The sequence below is a fragment of the Spea bombifrons genome, chromosome 1 (genome assembly GCF_027358695.1).
Source record: "Spea bombifrons isolate aSpeBom1 chromosome 1, aSpeBom1.2.pri, whole genome shotgun sequence".
Taxonomy (NCBI): domain Eukaryota; kingdom Metazoa; phylum Chordata; class Amphibia; order Anura; family Pelobatidae; genus Spea; species Spea bombifrons.
The window spans coordinates 91,437,922-91,459,029 of record NC_071087.1 but is presented as its reverse complement, the minus strand read 5'-3'; the positions used below and the strand labels follow the sequence as shown (position 1 = coordinate 91,459,029).

At 40.1% G+C, this 21,108-nt stretch overlaps 1 protein-coding gene across 4 annotated transcripts in view; it reads right to left on the bottom strand.

Moving 5' to 3' along the window:
* The window catches only part of SLC24A2 (solute carrier family 24 member 2), a 72,167-nt gene that overhangs the window by 28,722 nt on the left and 22,337 nt on the right, over positions 1-21,108 (bottom strand). For all 4 annotated transcript variants that reach the window (XM_053465884.1, XM_053465887.1, XM_053465886.1 and 1 more), the window contains exons 3-4: positions 10,478-10,600; positions 3,623-3,655 (exon numbers count right to left, since the gene is read on the bottom strand). In XM_053465884.1, the coding sequence (XP_053321859.1) occupies positions 3,623-3,655; positions 10,478-10,600 (156 nt within the window). The remainder of the gene's footprint in view (positions 1-3,622; positions 3,656-10,477; positions 10,601-21,108) is intronic.

Here is a 21,108-nt window from a genome sequence, read left to right as displayed (position 1 = left end):
ATATGGGGCGGTAGCTACTACAACTGGCGGGGTCCCTCCCCTCCTTGTGTATAACGATAATTTTGGCCATCTGCATTTCTCGAGTCGGAGGTATCCCTGTGAGGAAGACATTGAACATGGAAAGCAGACGAGGCAGTAAGTGGCGTTGGAACTTCTTATAATAAGAGCCGGGAAGGCCATCAGGCCCTGGAGCTTTAGAAGCTTTGAGGGAGGCAATGGCGTCACGAAGTTCCTCCTCACTGAAGGGCTCGCCGAGGCGCTCCAGCTGGGGCACCGAGAGCCGGGGCAAGGACACCGAATCCAAAAAAGCATGAAGGCGAGATGGGTCCTGAGCTGTTAGGGGGGCCTTCTGGCCATCGTAGAGGCTTTGATAAAAAGACGCAAATTGGTCCGCTATATCGCGGGGGTGGAACCAGCTTTTATTGTTCGAATCTATAATCTTCGAGATATTTTGTGCCTTCCTCTGGGAACGCAACCTCCTAGCCAGCATCGAGTCCGGTTTATTGGCCTTCTCAAAGAACCTCTGTTTAGTGGCATTCAGCGAGTACACCACTTCCTTGCTAAGGAGGAGGTTCAATTCCCCTTTCAGCTGGATCAGTTCGCGCAGTGCAGCTGCATCCAAGGAGTGCTTGTGCGCCGCTTCCAAAGCGCTCACCCTGTCGGTAAGGGACGTTATGGCTTCTTGGCGTAACTTTTTGCGACGGGCCTTAATACGTATGAAGGAGCCTCTAATATAAGCTTTGTGTGTCTGCCAAATCAAAAGCGGGTCCATGTCAGGGGTGTCGTTAAACGCAAAAAATTCATCTAAGTCGCCCGAAATTTCCTCTAGCACCGACGGATCTGTAAGGAGAAACTCGTCCAGTCTCCATGGCCTGGGGCCCGGATGCCAGTCTGACAGGCGATAGATGCACTCAACAGCGCCGTGGTCTGACCAGATAATAGGGTGGATCGTCGAGGACCGGACAGCATTAGCCTGATGTTGGGCCACGAACAGATAGTCAATTCTCGAGTAGGATTGGTGTGGATGTGAAAAAAAAGTAAAATCCAACGTCCGCGGGTGAAGGAGACGCCACACGTCCACTAGAGCCGTTGTACCATATTTCTAATGTCCTACTTTTGTTTTCTTGCATTGATTCTTTTATTTTTTAACTCAAATTAACAAATTGAATACCAAATCAATGTACACAGTATACTGTATTAGTCATGTCCATAATTTGCGGCACAAATTTTTACACCACGGCTAACTACACGTAACAACACTGCAAGGCGTTTCTTGGGTATGTACGTTTCTTTTTAATACTGGAAATGTAATTGACAACAAAGTTAATTCCACATGTCAATTAAATGAACACTAATGTGCAAATGTGAAGAGGGGGTGGTTGAGCAAAGCTAACAGGATATTTTTAGGATTTGCAAGTGCTGAGACTAAATTAAATCTACCACCCGCAGAGATAGTGATAATGATTACAAATGTTATGCTGGGAAAATTCAGTAGCGATAACAAAAAACATTATTACATCATTACAGCATATGTGATACTATATAATATGAAACTACTGCTCCTCCTATGGCCAAAGGTTATTAGAATTCTGTATGTGCGCATATTAACTTGTGATTAGATGTAATTCAAATGGCACAGTGGGTCAGTGGAAAAACTCCTTCATCTCCAACTAATAACAACAAATGAAAGGTTAACACTTCTTGTTCCATGCTTCACTAAAGAAGTGAGGAGTAATGGTTAACCATAGTTTAACCTTAGGTAAAAAAGTATTAAAAAAACCAACTACTCCGTTTAAAAGGGGAAAAAAGATGTAGGATTTTATGTGAAGCTGCAGCGTTCAAAATTATAACTGAGTAACCAAGAACTTCACAGCAGAAAAGATCTACTGGGACCAAGGAGGCACAGACGAGCCGTTTGAGGGTATTGATGGCACAGACCAGTTGTTTGGGGCAAAAATGGCACAGATAAGCTTTTTGGGGCACAGATGGCACAGATAAGCTATTTAGGGGCACTGACAAGCTGGGGCAAAGATGGCACAAACAAGCTGTTTGGGGTTTAGGATGGCACTGATAAGACACTTGCAACAAAAGGCACTAACAAGCTGTTTGGGGCAAAGGCGGCACTGTGAGATATGTTGCTTGGTGTTGTGGAGGCCCGGGGCAATTTTCACACCAGGGCCCTGTGGTTTCTATCTACACCCCTGTTTTTCCCTCTTGTACTTTGTTATATTCTTTTATGTGTTTAATTGTGGTAAATTCTATTTTGGGCAAGGACTGAAGATGACATTTGTGCAACATCATGAGAAGGAGAGGTGTAGGTATGGCATTAATGCCGCCTGGGGCGAAGTTTAAAATGACGCCCCCCTGCAGAGGCTGGGGGGGCGGTATTTTAAACTTCGCCGACGCCATTATCTACCCTCCCCCCTTTGTACTTACCGTTAAACAGTCCTGCGGCGAGTCTCCCTACTCTGCCACGGTGCCGGCTTGTAATGCTGAGCGCCGGAAATTGGCGTCACTTCCGGCACTCAGCATTACAAGCCGGCACCGAGACCGAGCTAGAGGGCTCGCAGAGGAGAGAGAGGGGCGCCGAGCAGGTAAGCTAAAACCACTCGGCACCCCTCTCTCTAATCCGCTTCCAAAAAAAAAAAAAAAGCGCTTGGGGTGGCAAAGTGCCGCATCTTCAAAAGTGCCGCCTGGGGCAATTGCCCCACTCGGCTCCATTGTAGGGCCAGCCCTGAGTGTACTCTAAAGTACACACCCTGCTACATTTTACCAGGGCCATCTTCAAAAATCTTGGGGCGCAGTACATGCTTAAGGCCTGGGTCTTAAAAATTCTGAGGCCCCCTGCCCGCTGTACACTTAGGCCCCCAAGCTCCCAAGTTACCCCCAACACGCACAGTAACTTCACTGGCTGCCTGTGCGCTTCAGGATTCCTTTCAAAAATCAGACTCTTACCTTCAAAGCCCTTCATCGCAGTTCCACTACTTACTCATCTCTAAATACACCCCCACCCAGTCTCTCCGCTCATCCAATCATCTCTGTCTGTCCTGTGCTCCGATTTCTAGTTCTCATGCAAGACTCAAGGCCTGCCCTATCCTAGGTCTAACAACATACATAGAAAAAGGCTCCAGGCACTCATGGCTTCCATCAGGCAGATTTATTGGAAGAGATGAACAACAACGTTTCGACCTCACGATGAGGTCTTTATCAAGTTGATATCAACTTGATAAAGACCTCATCGTGAGGTCGAAACGTTGTTGTTCATCTCTTCCAATAAATCTGCCTGATGGAACCCATGAGTGCCTGGAGCCTTTTTCTATTTTGATTTACTGGGGAGCTGGCCCTTCCTGGCACAGCTAAGCACCTGAGTTCCTGTGGGGAGTGAGTGCAGATTCCTGATTCTGGTGACTAACAACATACATAAGCATATCCATAACAGTATTTTCATAAATTTACATTATAATTTAAAATTGTTACTGATATCTTGATTGATGTAGTAGTAATGAGATACATTACCAAGCATTATATGTCACAGCCATCAATTACATTTTAAATGGAAAAGTGAAAGTTAAGGCAAGGAGCATGTTCTTGCGTAATGCTGGCAACCCTTACCACTACTAACCTTGCTTGGAGATGTAACTGTTTCAGTCCAAGTCTGCATAGAAAAAAAAGTTACAAATTAAACAAAATACACAACTAATTTATTATACATACATGCAAGATGTTAATATATGTCTTGTGTCATATATATAATTTTGTACAGATTCATAACTTTTAATTAACAGTGAGTGGCATTGCAATGGTTAGAACTATAGGATGAGTAAGTGTGAGTAGAGGAGTATGATATTCTTTTACAAAGGGATTCCTACAAACATAAATACACATAATTAAAATGATGTACGCGAGGTGGGGCTTGCAGCATTTTCTTGTGATGAATTTCACTAGTTTTCACCCATTCCTTTTTTTGCCACCATGTTTGCATCTCTATTCTGGCTGCGTAAATTAGTTTCCATTTTTTAATACTTACGACATTTTCATAATATGTCATATGATTAAATATTTACACACAAGTTACAGATCATCAGTAATTTGAGTTTTTAATTAGGATAAAAATGTAATTTAGATTCCTCTTGTATCTGTATGTCAATTGCTGTATTGTACTTGTCGTTATCTGTAAAATTTTACATCTTGTACAACGCTGCGGAATCTGTTGGCGCTTTATAAATAAAATATAATAATAATAATAATATATTTTAATACTTTCAAAAACAAAGCTTTCCATGCAGGTTAACAATGTCCCAAGTGTCTTACTTAAGTTTAATTCCACTGCTGACAGGTCTGTAAGCCAAGTCTTTCATTGCTTCTATGCAGTAACAAATGAACAAATCCTTTAGTTCATCATCCACTCTGATTCCCGGGGCAACATAATTGTGTGCCTCATTAAAGTTATTTTAAACTCATGTACTTTCCCAGATCAATGTTTCTTAGTGAGGCACTGGGCTTGCTCAACCTTCCTTGTCAATATTTGAACCCTGTTTGGAATACTAAAAATGTACTACAGTACATGATATTTGAATGACACTTTACCCAAAAGCAGATTTGGAAAGGCATGCAACACTTGCCTTGAAACATACTGCCAGGGGAGCCCAGAGGTATGATGTTGTGTCACTGGAAACACGACCCCTGCATCCTTTTGTAGACCTCAAGCTCTAGCCAGGATGTTTACCCAAAAAGACTCTCCAAAACACTACACACCTATTATTGACTGTGGGAAGAGGGAGCTATATACTTTACAGAATGATCTTTGGGCATTATAAAGAGGTAGGAGAATTGGGAGTTTTCCCACAAAAGTATTAGAATTTCGGGGCTATGTGTTAAATAATGATTATGTATATTTGTTTGAAATGGTACCAAATAATGACCATGACGTAGACCATTCTCAAGCCATTGTGAAAATAAATTCTATACAGGGGAATTCTTTATGCTGTGCAACTTTCTAATAGGGCAGATTAAGCTTCTTAGGGCCCTTTTCAAAAAAATAAGCAGTACGTTAGACAGACTCCTCATGAGGATATATTACTCTATTTTTACTGTAGTGCTGGTGTGTCAAAAACAGCAGGACAGAGAATCTACAGACGCCTATTGAGGGGCACATAAATGCATTCTTAAATGCACATGGCAATTATTCACGTCACAGTTACGTTTAGTAATATGATGCACGCATACATATAAATATGCAGGCTGACAGGCACTCATAAATCTTGCAGTATTCACACAGCACGTAGTCGGACGCTCAAACATTTAAAAACATACACTTCACAACATGTAGATGAGGTGAACACACGCAAGAACCAAATGCACCATAGTAATAGTCATGCACTCATACAAGCACTGACAATGCTCACAGACATGCGCTCACAACACTCCTACACTCATTCAACTAATAGAACTAACACAAGAACACAACTCATACTGTTCACTGCAGACACTCCCACAATTTACAGCACACATACGCACATGCTCCCACACAGATTACAACTCTGACAGGCACACACAGAATGCAACTAACTTCAACCACAGACATTAGAGTACTCAGATACTTCTGCAACTCACAAACACACCACACACTGCTTACAGTACTCACACACATGAACTCAAACAAGAACATAACTCACATCACTCATACATATAAAATGCTGTGAAAAAATATTTGTCCTTTCCCAATTTCTTCTATTTTTGCATATATGTCACACACAATGTTCCAGATCATCAAACTTATTTTAATATTAGGCAAAGATCACCCAAGTAAACATAAAATGTGTTTTATAAATTACGATTTCATGCATAATAGAAAATTTCACTAGCCATACCCAGGCATAATTACTGCCAGTCCTGTTGAACATGTAAACATCAGTTAAATAAAACAAGTATTGAAAAGTGACGGCCAGTGTTCATGATTCCACAATAAGAAGGAGACAAAAATGTCATTGCAATGAGAGTTGCAAGGTGAAAACCACTGCTGACCAAAAAGAACACAAAGGCTCGTCTCACATTTGCCCAAAAAATATCTTGACGACCGCAGGACTTTTATATAGGGATAACAACCTGTGGACTGATGAACAGTGGAACTTTTTGGAAGACGTAGGTCCCGTTACATCTGGCATAAAGCTAACACAGCATTCCGCAATAAAAACATCATACTAATAGTCAAACATGGTGTTGGTAGTGTGATGTCCTGGTTGCTATGATTGATAGGACCATGAATTCTGCCAGAAAATCCTGAAGAAGAATATCCGGCCATTAGTTTCATGACAAAGCACAGTTGGGTTATGTAGCAGGGCAATTATCGAAATCACAAAATGGCTCAAAGTCCTGGCTTGAATCTGATTGAGGTGCTATGGCATAACCATAAAAAGGAAGTTCATGCTCAAAAACTTTCCAATGTGGCTGAATTAAAACAGTTCTGTCAAGAAGAATTGGCCAAAATTCCTCCACGCCGGTTATTGCAAATATTTCAGATGCAGATGTTGCCCCCAGGGGCACAACTAGATATTAGGTTTAGAGGGGACAATTACTTTTTTATGGATGATAAAGGTTTTGATGAACTATTTACTTTTAATAAATGAAATGATCATGGGGTTAACAAGCATTAAAAAGCAATCAACAATTGCTTTCTTCGCTCCGCTGGTGTTGCTGTAATGTCTCAACATCGAGGCATCCAGCAACACAAAAAAAAATATTGGGGTCCTATAGGTATGATCGATCCTAGGACCGGCCCTTTCACCATATTGAAAGGCTATACATCTCTCTCAAGATCCTGTTTGAGACCTTTGAGTACTGGTACGGCAGCCAGCCATAAAGGTCAATGGATCCCAGAGTAACAAAAACAGCATTTGAAATACTCTGGGGTGTCTAGTTTTAAAAAATATACGGTTTGATGGTTTGGTAAATTTAATTGGCTGATTTCAAAGATGTCACAAATAGGGCATAGGCACAAACTGACCAGCTGTCAAAATTAAAACAAAAAAAAATGTGCACCTCCCAAATGTGGCCTTTTACTTCCCAAACAACCCAACAAACCCATGTATGGGTGGTATAATTGTACTCAGTAGATGTTGCTGAACACATAGTGGTGTGTTGTTTAACAGTGATATATATCAGGAGCTGTAAATTCATACCAAAAGTACAATGTCTGTGGAAAAAATTACCACAACAGAGTTTGACAAAGCCTGGTAGTATAATGAATGCATTAAAGGGGTTAAAATACTAGCATTTGAAATACCCTGGGGGTAAATTAAATTAGCCAGCTGCAAAAATGTCCCAAATAGGACATGGGGACTGGATTACCAGATTTGAAAACATAAAACAATGAGGTATTTCTAAGCTGCTTTTTAAAAAAAAATTCACCATATTTTATATTTTTTATGGTTAATTAGATCCAAATAATGGTACCTTAAGAAAGCCCTTCTTGTCCTGAACAAAAGAATACAAACCTTGTGTGGGTACAGTAAAGGAAAAGAAGAAAATTACAGCAAAACACAACCACGGCGAAAATGTTAAAATAGCCACCATTTTGCTTATTTGTGACAAATAAGCCAAAATATAAAAAAATCGGGAAGAGGGCTAATAATTTTTACAGCACTTTAAGTTTTAGCACGCAAATATTCACAAATCTCACAAAACACTCACACACATAGTTTAAAACAACACATACATACTGGCACATTCTGTGCAACCAATCAGTGAGTTACTGTGGCAGGAGATCTGACTGGGGTCTCTACAGACCCCCCTGAATCCCTGCGCATCATGGGGATTCCTCAGTAACATCAGCTAAAGGAAACTTCCTTTCTGGCACTTAAATCCCTGCTGAATGTAATGGCACTCAGAAGGAAGGAGCTGTGTGATGTATTGTTACACTGTTCACCCTAACTTTAAATTAAAGCTATTGGATTAGTCTTACAGTTGCGCCCTTACTTAGAAAATGTATTTATTCTGAGCCAGCCTATTCATTGGCATGTAAGCCGTCTTGTCACAAATAATTGGACTTAACCTAAATTTCATGTCAGGGCTGGACTAGGGATAACGAGGCAGGTCTGGCATTTTAACGCCTATGGCCAGGTAATGACATACGTGCAGTCAACAGCTTGCTGATGGGGCGTGCTGCCGAGTATATGCAGCCAGTGGCCACACACTGCAGCACTCAATCTAGGGTGAGCTCTTGCCCAGTCTGCCAGATGGCTAGTGTCTCTTTCATTGTCTTAAAAAGCATGAAGCTTCTCAAGAAAACCTGGTTATTTACTTTTCAGTGCCTAGGCATAATAGGAGTTGTAATCTACACCAGATGGAGTGACAGATTGTCAATCAACGGTGTTGTGACATATAATAGCTCAATAAATAGTGAATGAAGGAGACAAGCATTTTCCTATACACAGCTTGGCGCCTTTATGTCCTATTAAAGGTCAAGAGATTCTGAAATGAATGTATGGTTTTCACATCCACTGGATCTGGCATAAAAAAGTATTCTTGTATAATCAAACACGCCATAAATATCTTATTAAATCTAATTCCACTAGAGAATATACTCATCTCTAAGTAGACAGATATTTGTGCGTTGTAGGATAATATTACGGCATCTCTTACACAAATGTAAAGGTATTTGTTGGGAACATTAAGAAGATTAATAGCTGGCAGGTCTATATCATCCATCATCTTGCTAGATGTAGAATTCTATCACAATGCAGACTGCCATGACAATACATTACCTATAAAAAGTCTAGGGCATCAAATCTGACCTTATCATTCTATAACTATTCTCAACTAATCAATCAGTGGTATGCTCCACATCTGGCAATATAAACTTAAAGGCAACAGCATAATTAATATACATAAGAGCAATAAAGGTAAAGAAAATGCCATATTATTAAAACGCTTTGCATATTAGCATGTGTGTTGTGATATCTGTTAACACGTTATGTTTAAAATTGTAATTGAAATACAATGTATTAGAGTTATGTATAGCTCTATTATGAAATCGCGGCTTTAGAGATCAGTCTCTAAACACCTAGATACACTGCATCTTTCACACAGGAGATCCTGCATCCTGAAAAGGCACATGCCAGAGGATTTCACAGGATCAAAAGGGCTTGTAAGAATAGCAATCCTTAAGCCCTATTAAGCTATTAAGGTGTCCAAATAAAGACTCAGCTTTTTGGTGTCTGACCAGTTCAACTCCATGTTGGCTGCTTCTGATATGATCAATACATTGGTATGTGAACTGTATGCATTCTGCACTCATTCTCGATCTCTGCACCACTGTTTTCCAAACACATTTTTGAATAACAAAAGAACAGTATTAGAATATTTAAGGTATTTTGTATTTAATGGATAATCTATTGTTGAGCTGATGTTGATGGGCATTCAAGGGCCAACACTTGTATCTTGATTAAAGGGGCACTTCAACCATTCCCCTTTTCCCTTGGGCTCACTGAATTTATTGGGAGCACTTTCCCACCATTGACTGACAGCGTTAAGCAGCCAATGAATGTCAAGAAATGTCACATCGTGGAGGATGAGTGCAGCTTTTAAAGCATAGCTGCAACTTCTGTGTCAAGTAGTAATTTCTCAATTTGGGAGAATGCATAGTAAAATACTTTAAATAATGCATTCTTCTATTTTAGGGGTGTCAGGGACATTACACGGTCTCCTTAAATAATACAAGGTCCAGGAGTTTAAGCTGCTTAATAAGCCACTCCCATGTTATATTTGTCAATTTGAAGTAGTAGGTATGTGTGGAGCATTCTTACCTTTTGAAAATCTCTGATTTGTATGTCCATCCCTCTCTTTATTTTAATCTATATTTATGGCAATTGAGAAATGACATTCTGTATTTTTTACAAATGTAACCATTTTTTCATGTATATGAATACCGTATTTGCGCAATTATAAGACAGCTCTGATTATAAGACAACCCACAAAATTTGAATATTAGTTTAGGGGGAAAAAAGCCTGAATATAAGACTACCCTATAGGAAAAAAGCTTTACTAGTAAATATTAATTCACATGTAAACTATTTTTTTCATATTTAATAAAAAACTATGATTGAGAAAAATGCATTTCTTGTTTTTATTTCCTTTTATTTGCCAACCTGCCCCCCAGTTATGCACATCTGCCCCCAGGCTTGCCACTCTGCCCCCCAGATTTGCATTAAACCCCCTATATACCACTCTGCCTCACTGATATGCCACTCGTCCTCCAGATATGCCTTATACACCCCTATATGCCAGTGACTAGTGACATTATCAAAGAAGAAGAGACATAGTAAATTGGTGTGTCATTCAGCAGTCAGTACACACGGATTGAAATTTGTTCTACTTTTACCACTTCACCCTAAAAATCAATCCTCAATTCTCCCTATTTTTTCCAACCTGTCTGTATACTTGTACATATCAGGCTCAAATAAAGATATAACTACCCTACCTCTTTTAATCCAGCAGTCTCATTTAAATCTCCATGTCGAATGTCCATTGCCACTCCCTCGTATTCCTGTGGAGCCCTCGACTCCTCATGAAGTACCAGAATGTTGGGTTGCTCCCTATGATCCTGTAACAACATAAAAAAGTGAACCTATATACTAATACATCAAATTATTGGAACAGAACATTAACTAAAGCAGAAAGACATTAGCATGTTGATTTAAAATAAACAAAACAATGAAATCATTACACCCAATCACACCAAAAACAACAACCTTTCTTGGGAATGCAACAGATTATATGCAAGTTCTTTTGAGATCCAATAACCACTAACACATTCTCAGTCCTCTACATGTTGTAGAATGGACATCATCATGCAGGCACAGGATACTGGACATTCTTTCCTTAAATTCTATAGAGCCGCATTCTCTAAATTGGCTTAAACAGCAATGACTCTGTGACTGTGACTCTGGTAATCCATTTAAAAACAGTCCTACCCTAGGCCATACCTTGCAAAGCATGAAGCAATAAAGGCTCACAGATCTGTGCCCCTTTTTGCAAATACTTCTATCCTTTGCTCTCTTGAGGTTTTGATGTGGCCCACTCAGTTGAGAATACAGGATATGACTTCATATGGCACACTGCTCTGTGTCAGCTATTTGAGGACCAGAAAGTAGCGAATTACACCAATTTGTGGTGGAAAATGTATGGCCATATATCTGTTATGTACTATATTTCTTACGTTTTTCAGAGGCAAACTATACATGCCACCAGACACTAATGTCTGTAAAATAAGTAGCTTTCATTACATCACATTACAAGAAATAACAGATGGGTGAACCAGAATACTATAAGATGAAAAGAGTACTTCTAGTTATCAAATCAAACAGGTATCATGACAGGAAGGTGATGACATGGAAGTGAGCACGGAGATGTGTCTTTTAGACATATACAGGCATGGACTAGCATTAAGGCATACAAGGCTAATGCCTGTTAGTGTACTGGGTCCGGGTTATTTGTTTGTATGAGAACAGTTAATAACCTTATGAGCTGTTGTGATTTAAATACCACTGTGTATTTTTTATCCCAGTCCAGCCCCGGACAGGCATGTCACATGTACTACCAACCAGAGGCGTATCTACTGAAAAAAGCGCCTATGGCAAGCACTGAAATTGCGCCCCTGTCCAAATATCTAAAACCCATTTACTAGCCCCTGCTGCCCATATATATATAAATATTAGTCCCTGCTGCCGATAGCAGGTATAGATCAACACACAAACCCAGATCAATTGAAATTCACTTGTGATCTCAGCACTGAAGGAATATACCCCCCCTAGCCACTATATACCCCCCCCAGCCACTATATACCCCCATAGTTCTCTCACCTTGAAGTCCAGCGACGGGAGCACGATGCTGCTGTCATCCTGCACCACTCGCTGGTGCCCGCTGCTTCACTGCTGAGCGCCGTAATATGACGTCATATTTCGGCACCCAGCAGTGAAGCAGCGGGCACCAGCGAGCGGCTTTTAAACGCTGTCTTCTTTTTTTTGATGCGGGGGGAGAACGAGGGGCGCCGAGCGGTTGCTAGGCGCCCCTCTCTCTCCTCCGCATCAAAAAAAAAAAAAAAAAAGATGGCGTTTGAAAGCCGCTCACTGGCGCCCCCTTCAAATGGCGCCTATGGCATGAGCCATAGGTGCCATACCCTAGATACGCCTCTGCTACCAACACAGTTCTAGTCCATTAGTAGTGTAAATGAGAATTCAAAGAAGCAGGCTTAGTTGAGATCACTGCGATTCTCAAATGCCAACTACTTCTGAAATCACTATTAAACATAAATTCATTCAGGAGTAGTGAACAGATCTGCCTGATGATATCAGTGATTATTACCTTACTGATTACTTCATAAGTATGCACACCAGCTGTGAGTGAAAATAAGCTTGTGCATTACTCATAATGCATTAGTCATCTCACTTAAATATGTCATCCCAATGATTTGCATTATAAGGCTCATGTTAGGAATGATTCCCGAAAGCTCTTCGTTTTACATTAGGAACTGTTAAGATAAGAAGACCCTTGCTCCCACTAACGTTCTGACAAACATGTGCGCACCACAGTGAGGAAGCTACAAGCCACAATAAATTTGTGATTAATAAACTTGCCTATGAATTTAATGGCAACATTTTAAGGGTCTAGAAACAATGGACCAAAAACCTCTTGGTTACTTCCAGCAATGCCTGTATTTTTAGAAGCATGGTCAACTTTAAACATTAATGGAAACATTGTGAGCATTTAGTACTTTGACTTTTGACTTAGGCACAACCTCTCCCCTGATTGGAGGAACGGAGAGAGGGTATTCCCGGAGGAAACTTCACAGTGAGGCCAGAATATTGGAGACAACATTTCTGCACCTCTCTTTCTCTGTAAATCTATCTGCATTATCCTGGCCTCTCTGTGCAGTTTTGGAAAAGGGCAGCAAGAGAAGAGGAGAAAGTAGGGAGACATTGAGAGAGTGTGTGTGACAATATGAGAGAGAGCGAATGATAGTGACAACAAATTTCTCTTCTGAATGGAAAACGCCCTTCAAATTCCATCCAAACTAAAAATTTGTTGTTCGAAAACAGATGGACCATAATCTAAACAAAACATTTGTCTGAATCATTTTTGGTCCATTTGCACAAGTATAGTATATATGTATATACTGTATATGTGTGTGTGTGTTTATGCATGTGTGTGTTAATATGTGTGTGTATATATATATTTGTGTATATGTACTTATGTGGAGGGACAGGATAGATGTTACATATTATACATAATAATATTAAACAGGATGAAAAACAAGATAAAAAAATTAAGGAAAATATGTTAGCAAATGAGGGAAAGAATTTAGGAAACCCAGAGAAAAAAGTATTTTGCGTAATTGCTCCAGGGCTCAAAGCTCTTTAATCTGGACTTGGTTATACCTTTAATAGCCAAAAACTGAAAACATCATGACTTTAGGGGCAGTATTCACAATTATTTTATCTAATTATAATAGTAATTATTTGCACAAACCAAACGTAGCTAATGAGCCTTCTTAAGGCACTTAACTAAGCACAGAGATGCTGAGGGGCCACACGGGAGCTGCAATGGAGGTCTGTGCAGTAACAGGATATACAGTTGTGTTAAAAAGAGAGTACATCCTCTTTGAATTCTATGGTTTCACATCAACAAAAATCCTCTTTTCCTCAGCAGGTCTAAAAACTAGGTAAATACATGACGTATTACCTCGTTTCATGATTTATTCAACAAAATAAAGCCAAAATGGAGAAGCCATGTGTAAAAATCTAAGCAAATCCTTACTGCTTCCATAGGTAGTAGGATGCTAGGTAACAGGTACTATTAATTAAATGCCCTTGAGTAAATTATAATCAGCATGTGTCTGGAGCATTCAGGTGTGTGTTAACACAATGCCAAAGAGAAAAACAATAATCTTAGAGAAACAGTTGTTGCTGCCCATCAATCTAGGAAGGGTTATAAGGGCATTTCCAAACAATTTCATCAAAATTGCGGTGCTGTAGTAACGTCTTTCCCGATCAGCGGAGAGGATGTCACCGCAGGTTCTGCCATATTGCCCTCAGTTGGCGATTACAGTGATGTCCACTTCCCCCACTGGAGGATCAGGGAGGGTGTCACAGCAACTTCCTCCAAAATTCTCGAAATTTAATTGTTATGTCCTGATATGTAAAACCACAGAATTTAAAGAGGATGTACTTTCTTTTTACACAATTGTACATTCATTCATTTTACAGCTCCTTGGGCAAGTTAGGGTAGATCAGAGGATCCAGCCCATGGCCCCCACTGCCCGCAAAGTGACAGTGCTGTAAACCCAAGAGTGTCCCATAAAAAAACGGTATACCAAAGTACCCTATTTTTCATATCCTAACATTTTAAAGAGATTAACTAAATCAATTGTTTAAACTAGGGGTCCCCAACCACCGGTACCAGTCCGTGGCCTATAAGCAACCGGGACGCACGGCAGTTCCGGGCGCCGGGCGGGTGTTATCTTCTTTTCATTTAGCCCTGAAAACTGCAGGGTGAGGAACCAGATCCCCCACAGTGCTGCAGGGGACCTGGATCTTCCCCTTCGGCAGCCGTGGATGTGAGATGCAGACAACCCCACTGCTGAAGGCACTTCCGCCGGGAATTCTGTGAAGGAGCGCTTCGGGTGCTCCATCATAGAAGCCCCGGCAGCAGTGGAGGTTGTCTGAGCGCATCGCACAGACTTCCCCCGGCTGCCAGAGATGAGGATCCCCCTGCAGGGGATCTGTATTCTCCTCTCTGGCAGCCGGGGAAGTTCTGCCCAATGCGCGCAGACAACTTCTGCTGCTGCCGGCACTTCCGCCGGGGCTTCTACGATGGAGCTCTGGCATAGAAGCCCCAGTGGATGTGACGAGCAGCAGCAGAGGTTGTCATCGCGCAGACGTACATTGGCTGCCCCCACTAGGCACCTGGGAGTCTGGGGGTGCATTGGTAAGTAAGGGGGGGTCAGAGTGGCATTCCTAGTGGGGCATAAAGCATATCAGGGGGGCAGAGTGGCATATCTTGTGGGGCATAAGGCATATCTAGGGGGGCATAAAGCATAACAGGAGCAGAGTGGCATATCAGGGGCAGAGAGGCATATCTAGGTGGGTAGGGGGCATACAGCATATCAGGGGGCAGAGTAGCATATCAGAGTGCAGAGTGGCATATCTAGGGGGCATAAAGCATATAGGTGGCAGAGTAGCATATCTGGGGGACAGAGTGGCATATCTATAGGGCAAAGTGGCATATCTAGGTGGGTAGGGGGGCATAAAGCATATCGGGGGCAGAGAAGCATATCAGAGCGCAGAGTGGCATATCTGGGAGGACATAAGTCATATCAGGGGGCAGAGTGTCATATCTAGGGGAGCAGACCGTCATATCAGGGGAGCATAAAGCATAACAGGGGGCAGAGTGTCATATCTGGGGGGGGCATAAAGCATATCTGGAGGGCAGAGTGGCACAATTTTATGTGCTTTTTATGTGCTTTTTATGGATGGAAAGACAACCAGGGAAGTTGCAAATATATTTCATTATATTAAAAATGTAATAATAATAGAAGTAAAATGCACAATAAATGCAATGCACATGAACCAAACCCAAAACACCCCGCCCGCGGTCCGTGGAAAAATCGTTTTCCACAAAACCGGTCCCTGGTGCCAAAAAGGACCGCTGGTTTAGACTAACCAATACCCTTATATGGACACCTAATAACATGCTGTTTTACCACAAATGCACACACAGCCACTGGGCCCAGTACAACAGTATCGGTCGTACCCCCTAATGGCGACCAACATGTTCTTGTAAAAATAGCGTACAGTGATCCAAGTCAGTGTGGATTTTTGTTTAGGGTTTTGTGGTTCTCCCATTAATTGAATGAACAGGTAAAAACCATGAAAAAAACAAATAATCACCTAATTGGCTTTAGAAAGGGATAACTTTATTATGACAGAATGATGACTTGTGACTGACATACTTGTTTGTAAGTGTTACATTATAATGTATATATACTTAACACTGCCAAATACTGATGATTGCCAGTTTCACAAGAAGAATGACCGTTTCTTTTTTACCGAGTGTACTATTAGTAATAGTATGTTTGTCTATTATGCTCTACATTATAGCTAATCAAGCTACAGTGGGAATAAGCTAGTTGAGTCAAGCTTTCTAAAATCCCTCCTTCCCTTTGTGTACTCTTGTGCCTGGAAACCTACAAAAAAATCTGGGTCCTAGATATACCACTGATTTCAGTAATTTGTTATTGAATTAGCTTATTATTGGTATGTAATGCAGGAAATTTACTCATCCTGCTTTCTACATTAGACACAATTCTCACTCTAATATAAATGCCACCTGAACCTGCCAGAATTAATCGATGCATAAAAATAGATTAACAGCTCCCGCTACGGTCACACATTCTGACACACACACACATTGTACGGGAATTGATGCCAGATAAATCTTTTACAGGTTACTGAATAGCAATCCTTACATACACAGCAAATGAAAAAAATAAAATTAAAAGCAGTAATGCATTCCATTTCTGTTAATTAACTTGGAACAATATAGCTCTGTTTTTTAACTCACTTTTTCTAGTATGTTAACATAGTTGATCTGATGTAGACTTAATAATATGTTAATTTAATCATTTATGTAAGAAGAGTGCATTGTACATGTTTTTTTATTAACCAACCATTATCTCTAAAGTGTTGACATTTACTTTTTAGTAGTTTTAATTTTCAGTTTGATACCCTTGTTCTAGAAAACAAAAATTCAAATTTCATTCCAATTTCACTAAAACACTACAGTATGTCTATATAATGCACTCTTCCTTGGTTTGTATATCCTTATTTACCTATTTCAGGGCAATCAAGTGATGTACTATGTTTCCATGCTTCCCCAACCCCAGTAGATTTACATCACAGGCAATATACAAGGTTAAATGTGGCCAGAGCTATCTGAAAAGTACATTTGCTTTTCAAGTGAAAAGGACAATGTGGATTGATGCATATGATGAGATTTTGTAGATGCAAATGATGGTCACAATGTTTCTTGTATTTGCCATTATCTCTCAACTCTGAGATTTGAATGCTGAATTGATTAGCTGTGAGAGTGGAGGACATAGATTATATCTCGGCAAATCACAAATTACCTATCCAGCTTCTCATCAAACACTGAAGAAGGACAAAAAATGAGAAAGCTATGTTTCCATGGTAAATCCCACCTAACACAGCAGGTGCCCTTCAATAACTACAAACTGATATACTTCACAGAAGACATATGGTAAAGCCAATGGCCATTACTTATATGAAATAAAATTAACCATACATGATGTTGACATGTTATAATGAGCAAACAAATTAGCTGTTTTGTGGTATGTTATTTGGGCAATCAAAAGAGCCCTTCAGCATTCTGCAAGCATTTAAATTAGGATTCTATTTGAGTTGTGTCCAGTTGACAGTAGAGTAGATACAAGTTGACTTAACTTGGGGCTCACTTTTCTCACCTGGGGAACAAATCTAGGCTAGTTGTGGTTGTAACAGAATGTCAACAACCCCTGACCCAAAACTTATTATCAGGCTAAAAATATTCTGACTACTGCTTCACTTGACCTTAAAAATAGTCAGAGATTACGGATTAACACTATAGAGGACTGTGGCAAGCAGGCACGGTCATCCATAGGTTATTTCCAACCAGTTCTGAAGATCCTTAAAAGATAGAGCACTAGGAAATGGCATTATTTCTTGGAATTCAAAGGAGGGGTGGCGGGAGCGGCTGGTGGTACTGCCCTGGGTTAGGCCTAGATCAGCACAGAAGATAAATATGGCACTCCCTCCAAACAGAATAACTAAGCAACATTCCTGACTTCGATGCGAGAGAAACATTTTTTGCTTCACCGGTATCAAAATAAAAAACTTTGGACATGATGTATTGATCTACCACTGGGATTTTATCTGAAAGTCCCATAATGAATAAATCTGTCAGAATACTTGCATTCTATCTTGTAAATCTTAAAATAATTTATTGATTTAGCAAGCTGAAAAATATAGTTTTTACAACAAGAAAATGACTCACATGTCATCGGGCTTATTCCTGATAATGTAGCTGGTGTAGAATATTGTAATCTTCTAAATTGAGGGAAAATACATAGAACTAGAAAAAGTATAAAGCAATGTTCACTGCTTTCTAAAATCCATTTGAAGAAAATCTAAACATAATTTCAAATCATTTTGTTCACAAACATCACTTACTTAACTACTGCCAAAGGAAGCTATAGGAAGCTTCATGCTGCATTTCAATATATATTCTATACATTGCCTTGACAAGCCATTTGGCACACTGGACTGAATAAGGTTGGCCAAACATCTGCATAATCAGCATCTAAATGCTCCTGCTAAAATACCCTGGATTGTCAGCTTTACAAAATATATACTTTGATGGAAGTATGTTGATCTGAGGTGATGTTAAGCTGCTTCAAATGCAATTTAGGCCTAGAAAGACATTTTTACCCAATATATAGACTCCCAGCAACATGCCCTAGGTTGTCTGCTTTACAAAAATATCTACTTTTAGGGGGGTAGTTAAAACATCCCAAATAAGACAAAGGACTAGTAAAGCAAAATATGAAAATTTCATGCTTAGAAATGGTAATGGGCACATTCCAATTTATGTAATGGCCACAAAACCAAAAATAACCTGAAGAATCAGCTGAACAATAACATTGTCAGTGACTGGTGGCCAAATTGCTTCATTACAAGTGTCCAAAAGCTTCTAGGGACATACCCTGGGTTGTCTGCTTTACAGAAATATTTTTTTCATTTCTTTGTTCAGAATTCCAGTTACAAACACAACATACCTAATGTAAAAAAACAACTTTAGGTGAAAACAGCAATGCACCCAACAACTGCTCAAAATCAACTTTTATACAGACACACTATTCCCAGAAAAGGGAAAAACTGGTTGAACCAACACATGGTTCAGTATTTAGCGTATGAAAAAACCCTGTTGCTGAAGGGGTATATTATTGCCGAGTGTTCCCTTTGAATTTTATTGAGGTCCCCCTTGCAAATGCATGAAGGCATTTTGCAGAGGTATTACCCTCTTTTTTCCCCACCCCTGGCTCATAGGCTTGCAGGAGATGTGTTCGTCAGTGCCCTGCTGCCTCCACCGGTCAGCTTCACATTGCAGCTAAATTTAGTCAGAGCGCTTTTCTGCTACTAATTCAGAGAGGGTATTACACTGCAGTTGAAGAATGCATGTTTAATTACTTACCAAATACTTAATATGAATTCTTCGTTGATGGAAGGAAAGAAATAGAGGAATTACAAGTAGGAAGCGATGATGAAGTGTCGGCACTTGGTGGTGCAAAGGTGATGGTGTTTCGAGAACAATGAGGGCAGTAAGGGTTGTATTTGGATAAGAGGGTACAGATTTAGGGGGATGCGGAGTTATTAAGGACTCTAGATCAGGGTCAGAAGTTTGAATTTGATTCTGGAGGGTATGAGAAGCCAACGGAATTATTGGCATAGTGTATCAGCAGATGAGGAACGGTGGGAAAGGAAGATTAGTCTAGCTGCAGTGTTAAATATTGATTGGAGCGGTTAGTAGTGTTTTGTAATAATACAGATGGGATATCTCAATGGAGTGGATTCATATTTTGATTGTTTCTTGTAGGAAAATGACTAGATTAGGTTTTAAGTATATTTAGGCATAAAGTGTAGAATTTCTTTCTGATAGAAATTCTGATTTCTGTTTGCTGCAGCCTTAGCCCTCATCTTGGGTGCCATCTACAGACACAAGACTGAGCTGGAAACTGGCAGAGTTCTCTGGCTGAAGAACATAGTAGAGGTCTTTTTCTAAACAATCAGGGCCAGGATAGCCATAGACATACATAATCAGGAAAATAAAACACTGTACATGAGGAATAGGCAGAGGCATAAAGTATAGTCCAGTTTGCTGGATCCAGGAAAGCAATGCACTAACAAGGGTAGTTAGGAGCAGCCCTGATACATAATGGGCCCTAATTACAGGATGAACAACAGGTGTGACTGGAACTTGAACAAGGATGTTAAGGAACATTGGGAGACAGGAATCCCATCAACCACAGAGCTACCTGGTAGCAAAATAGGCAGGATTAGGGTCACTGGCTCTAATCTTGAGGTTCCTGACACTCAACAAGACTGAAGATCGTTTTCCCTGGACTATGCTGTTTGGATTTAACTGAATATACCGTACTTGTCTTTCATATCCTTTTTATTTTCCCCTATCATCTGTTTATCATTTTAAGAAAAAGTTTATGAAACTCTAACATACAGCAACTAATTCGGTACACAAAGACAACCGTTTGTAGCTATGAGAAAAACATTGAGTTGACCTTGACACTGCCTAGTTAAGTGAAAAAAAGAGTTTTATTGATTGTATGCTTTGTGCAGATTGCAAGTGCTCTAACTCAGTGTGGTATAATTACAGCCATAGACAGACTGCTGTACGGGACTGGCATGTTTCATCCCCTTACCTTCAGCTACTCAGAAGGACAAAACGTACAGAGACAAAACATATGTCAAACTAAAACCATGTATATTGTTTATTTACTCATAAATGAAAGGTGCTTAGAAAACAGCGCAACATGCATTTATACAGTATATATATATATATATATATATATATATATATATATATATATATATACATGAATTACCGTATATAAGTCAGTGTGCAGTACATGTACTTTGATCAGTGAACTAAATATAATATAAGAAACTGTTATATCACTGAGAGAGTGGATGAGGTTATAGCTCCCATCCAGAGTTGTTAACCAACATACTGTATGAAGGTAAAGTGTAACGTGTGAGATGAATGAACAAAATGAAATCAGTTACTCTATTATACATCCCACATACTGCATAGCAGCACATGTGCTGGTCATGAACTTGTGAAATCTGTATGTGTTATGGAAATCATAGCCTATGTGCCAATCATTGTAGAGCTTAATGCATAGGGGGATTAATATGTGTGGGATAGGCATAAGGCTTTTTACTCCCACCTTTTGTCTGACAGCGCCTGCTTCAAGAAAATTTG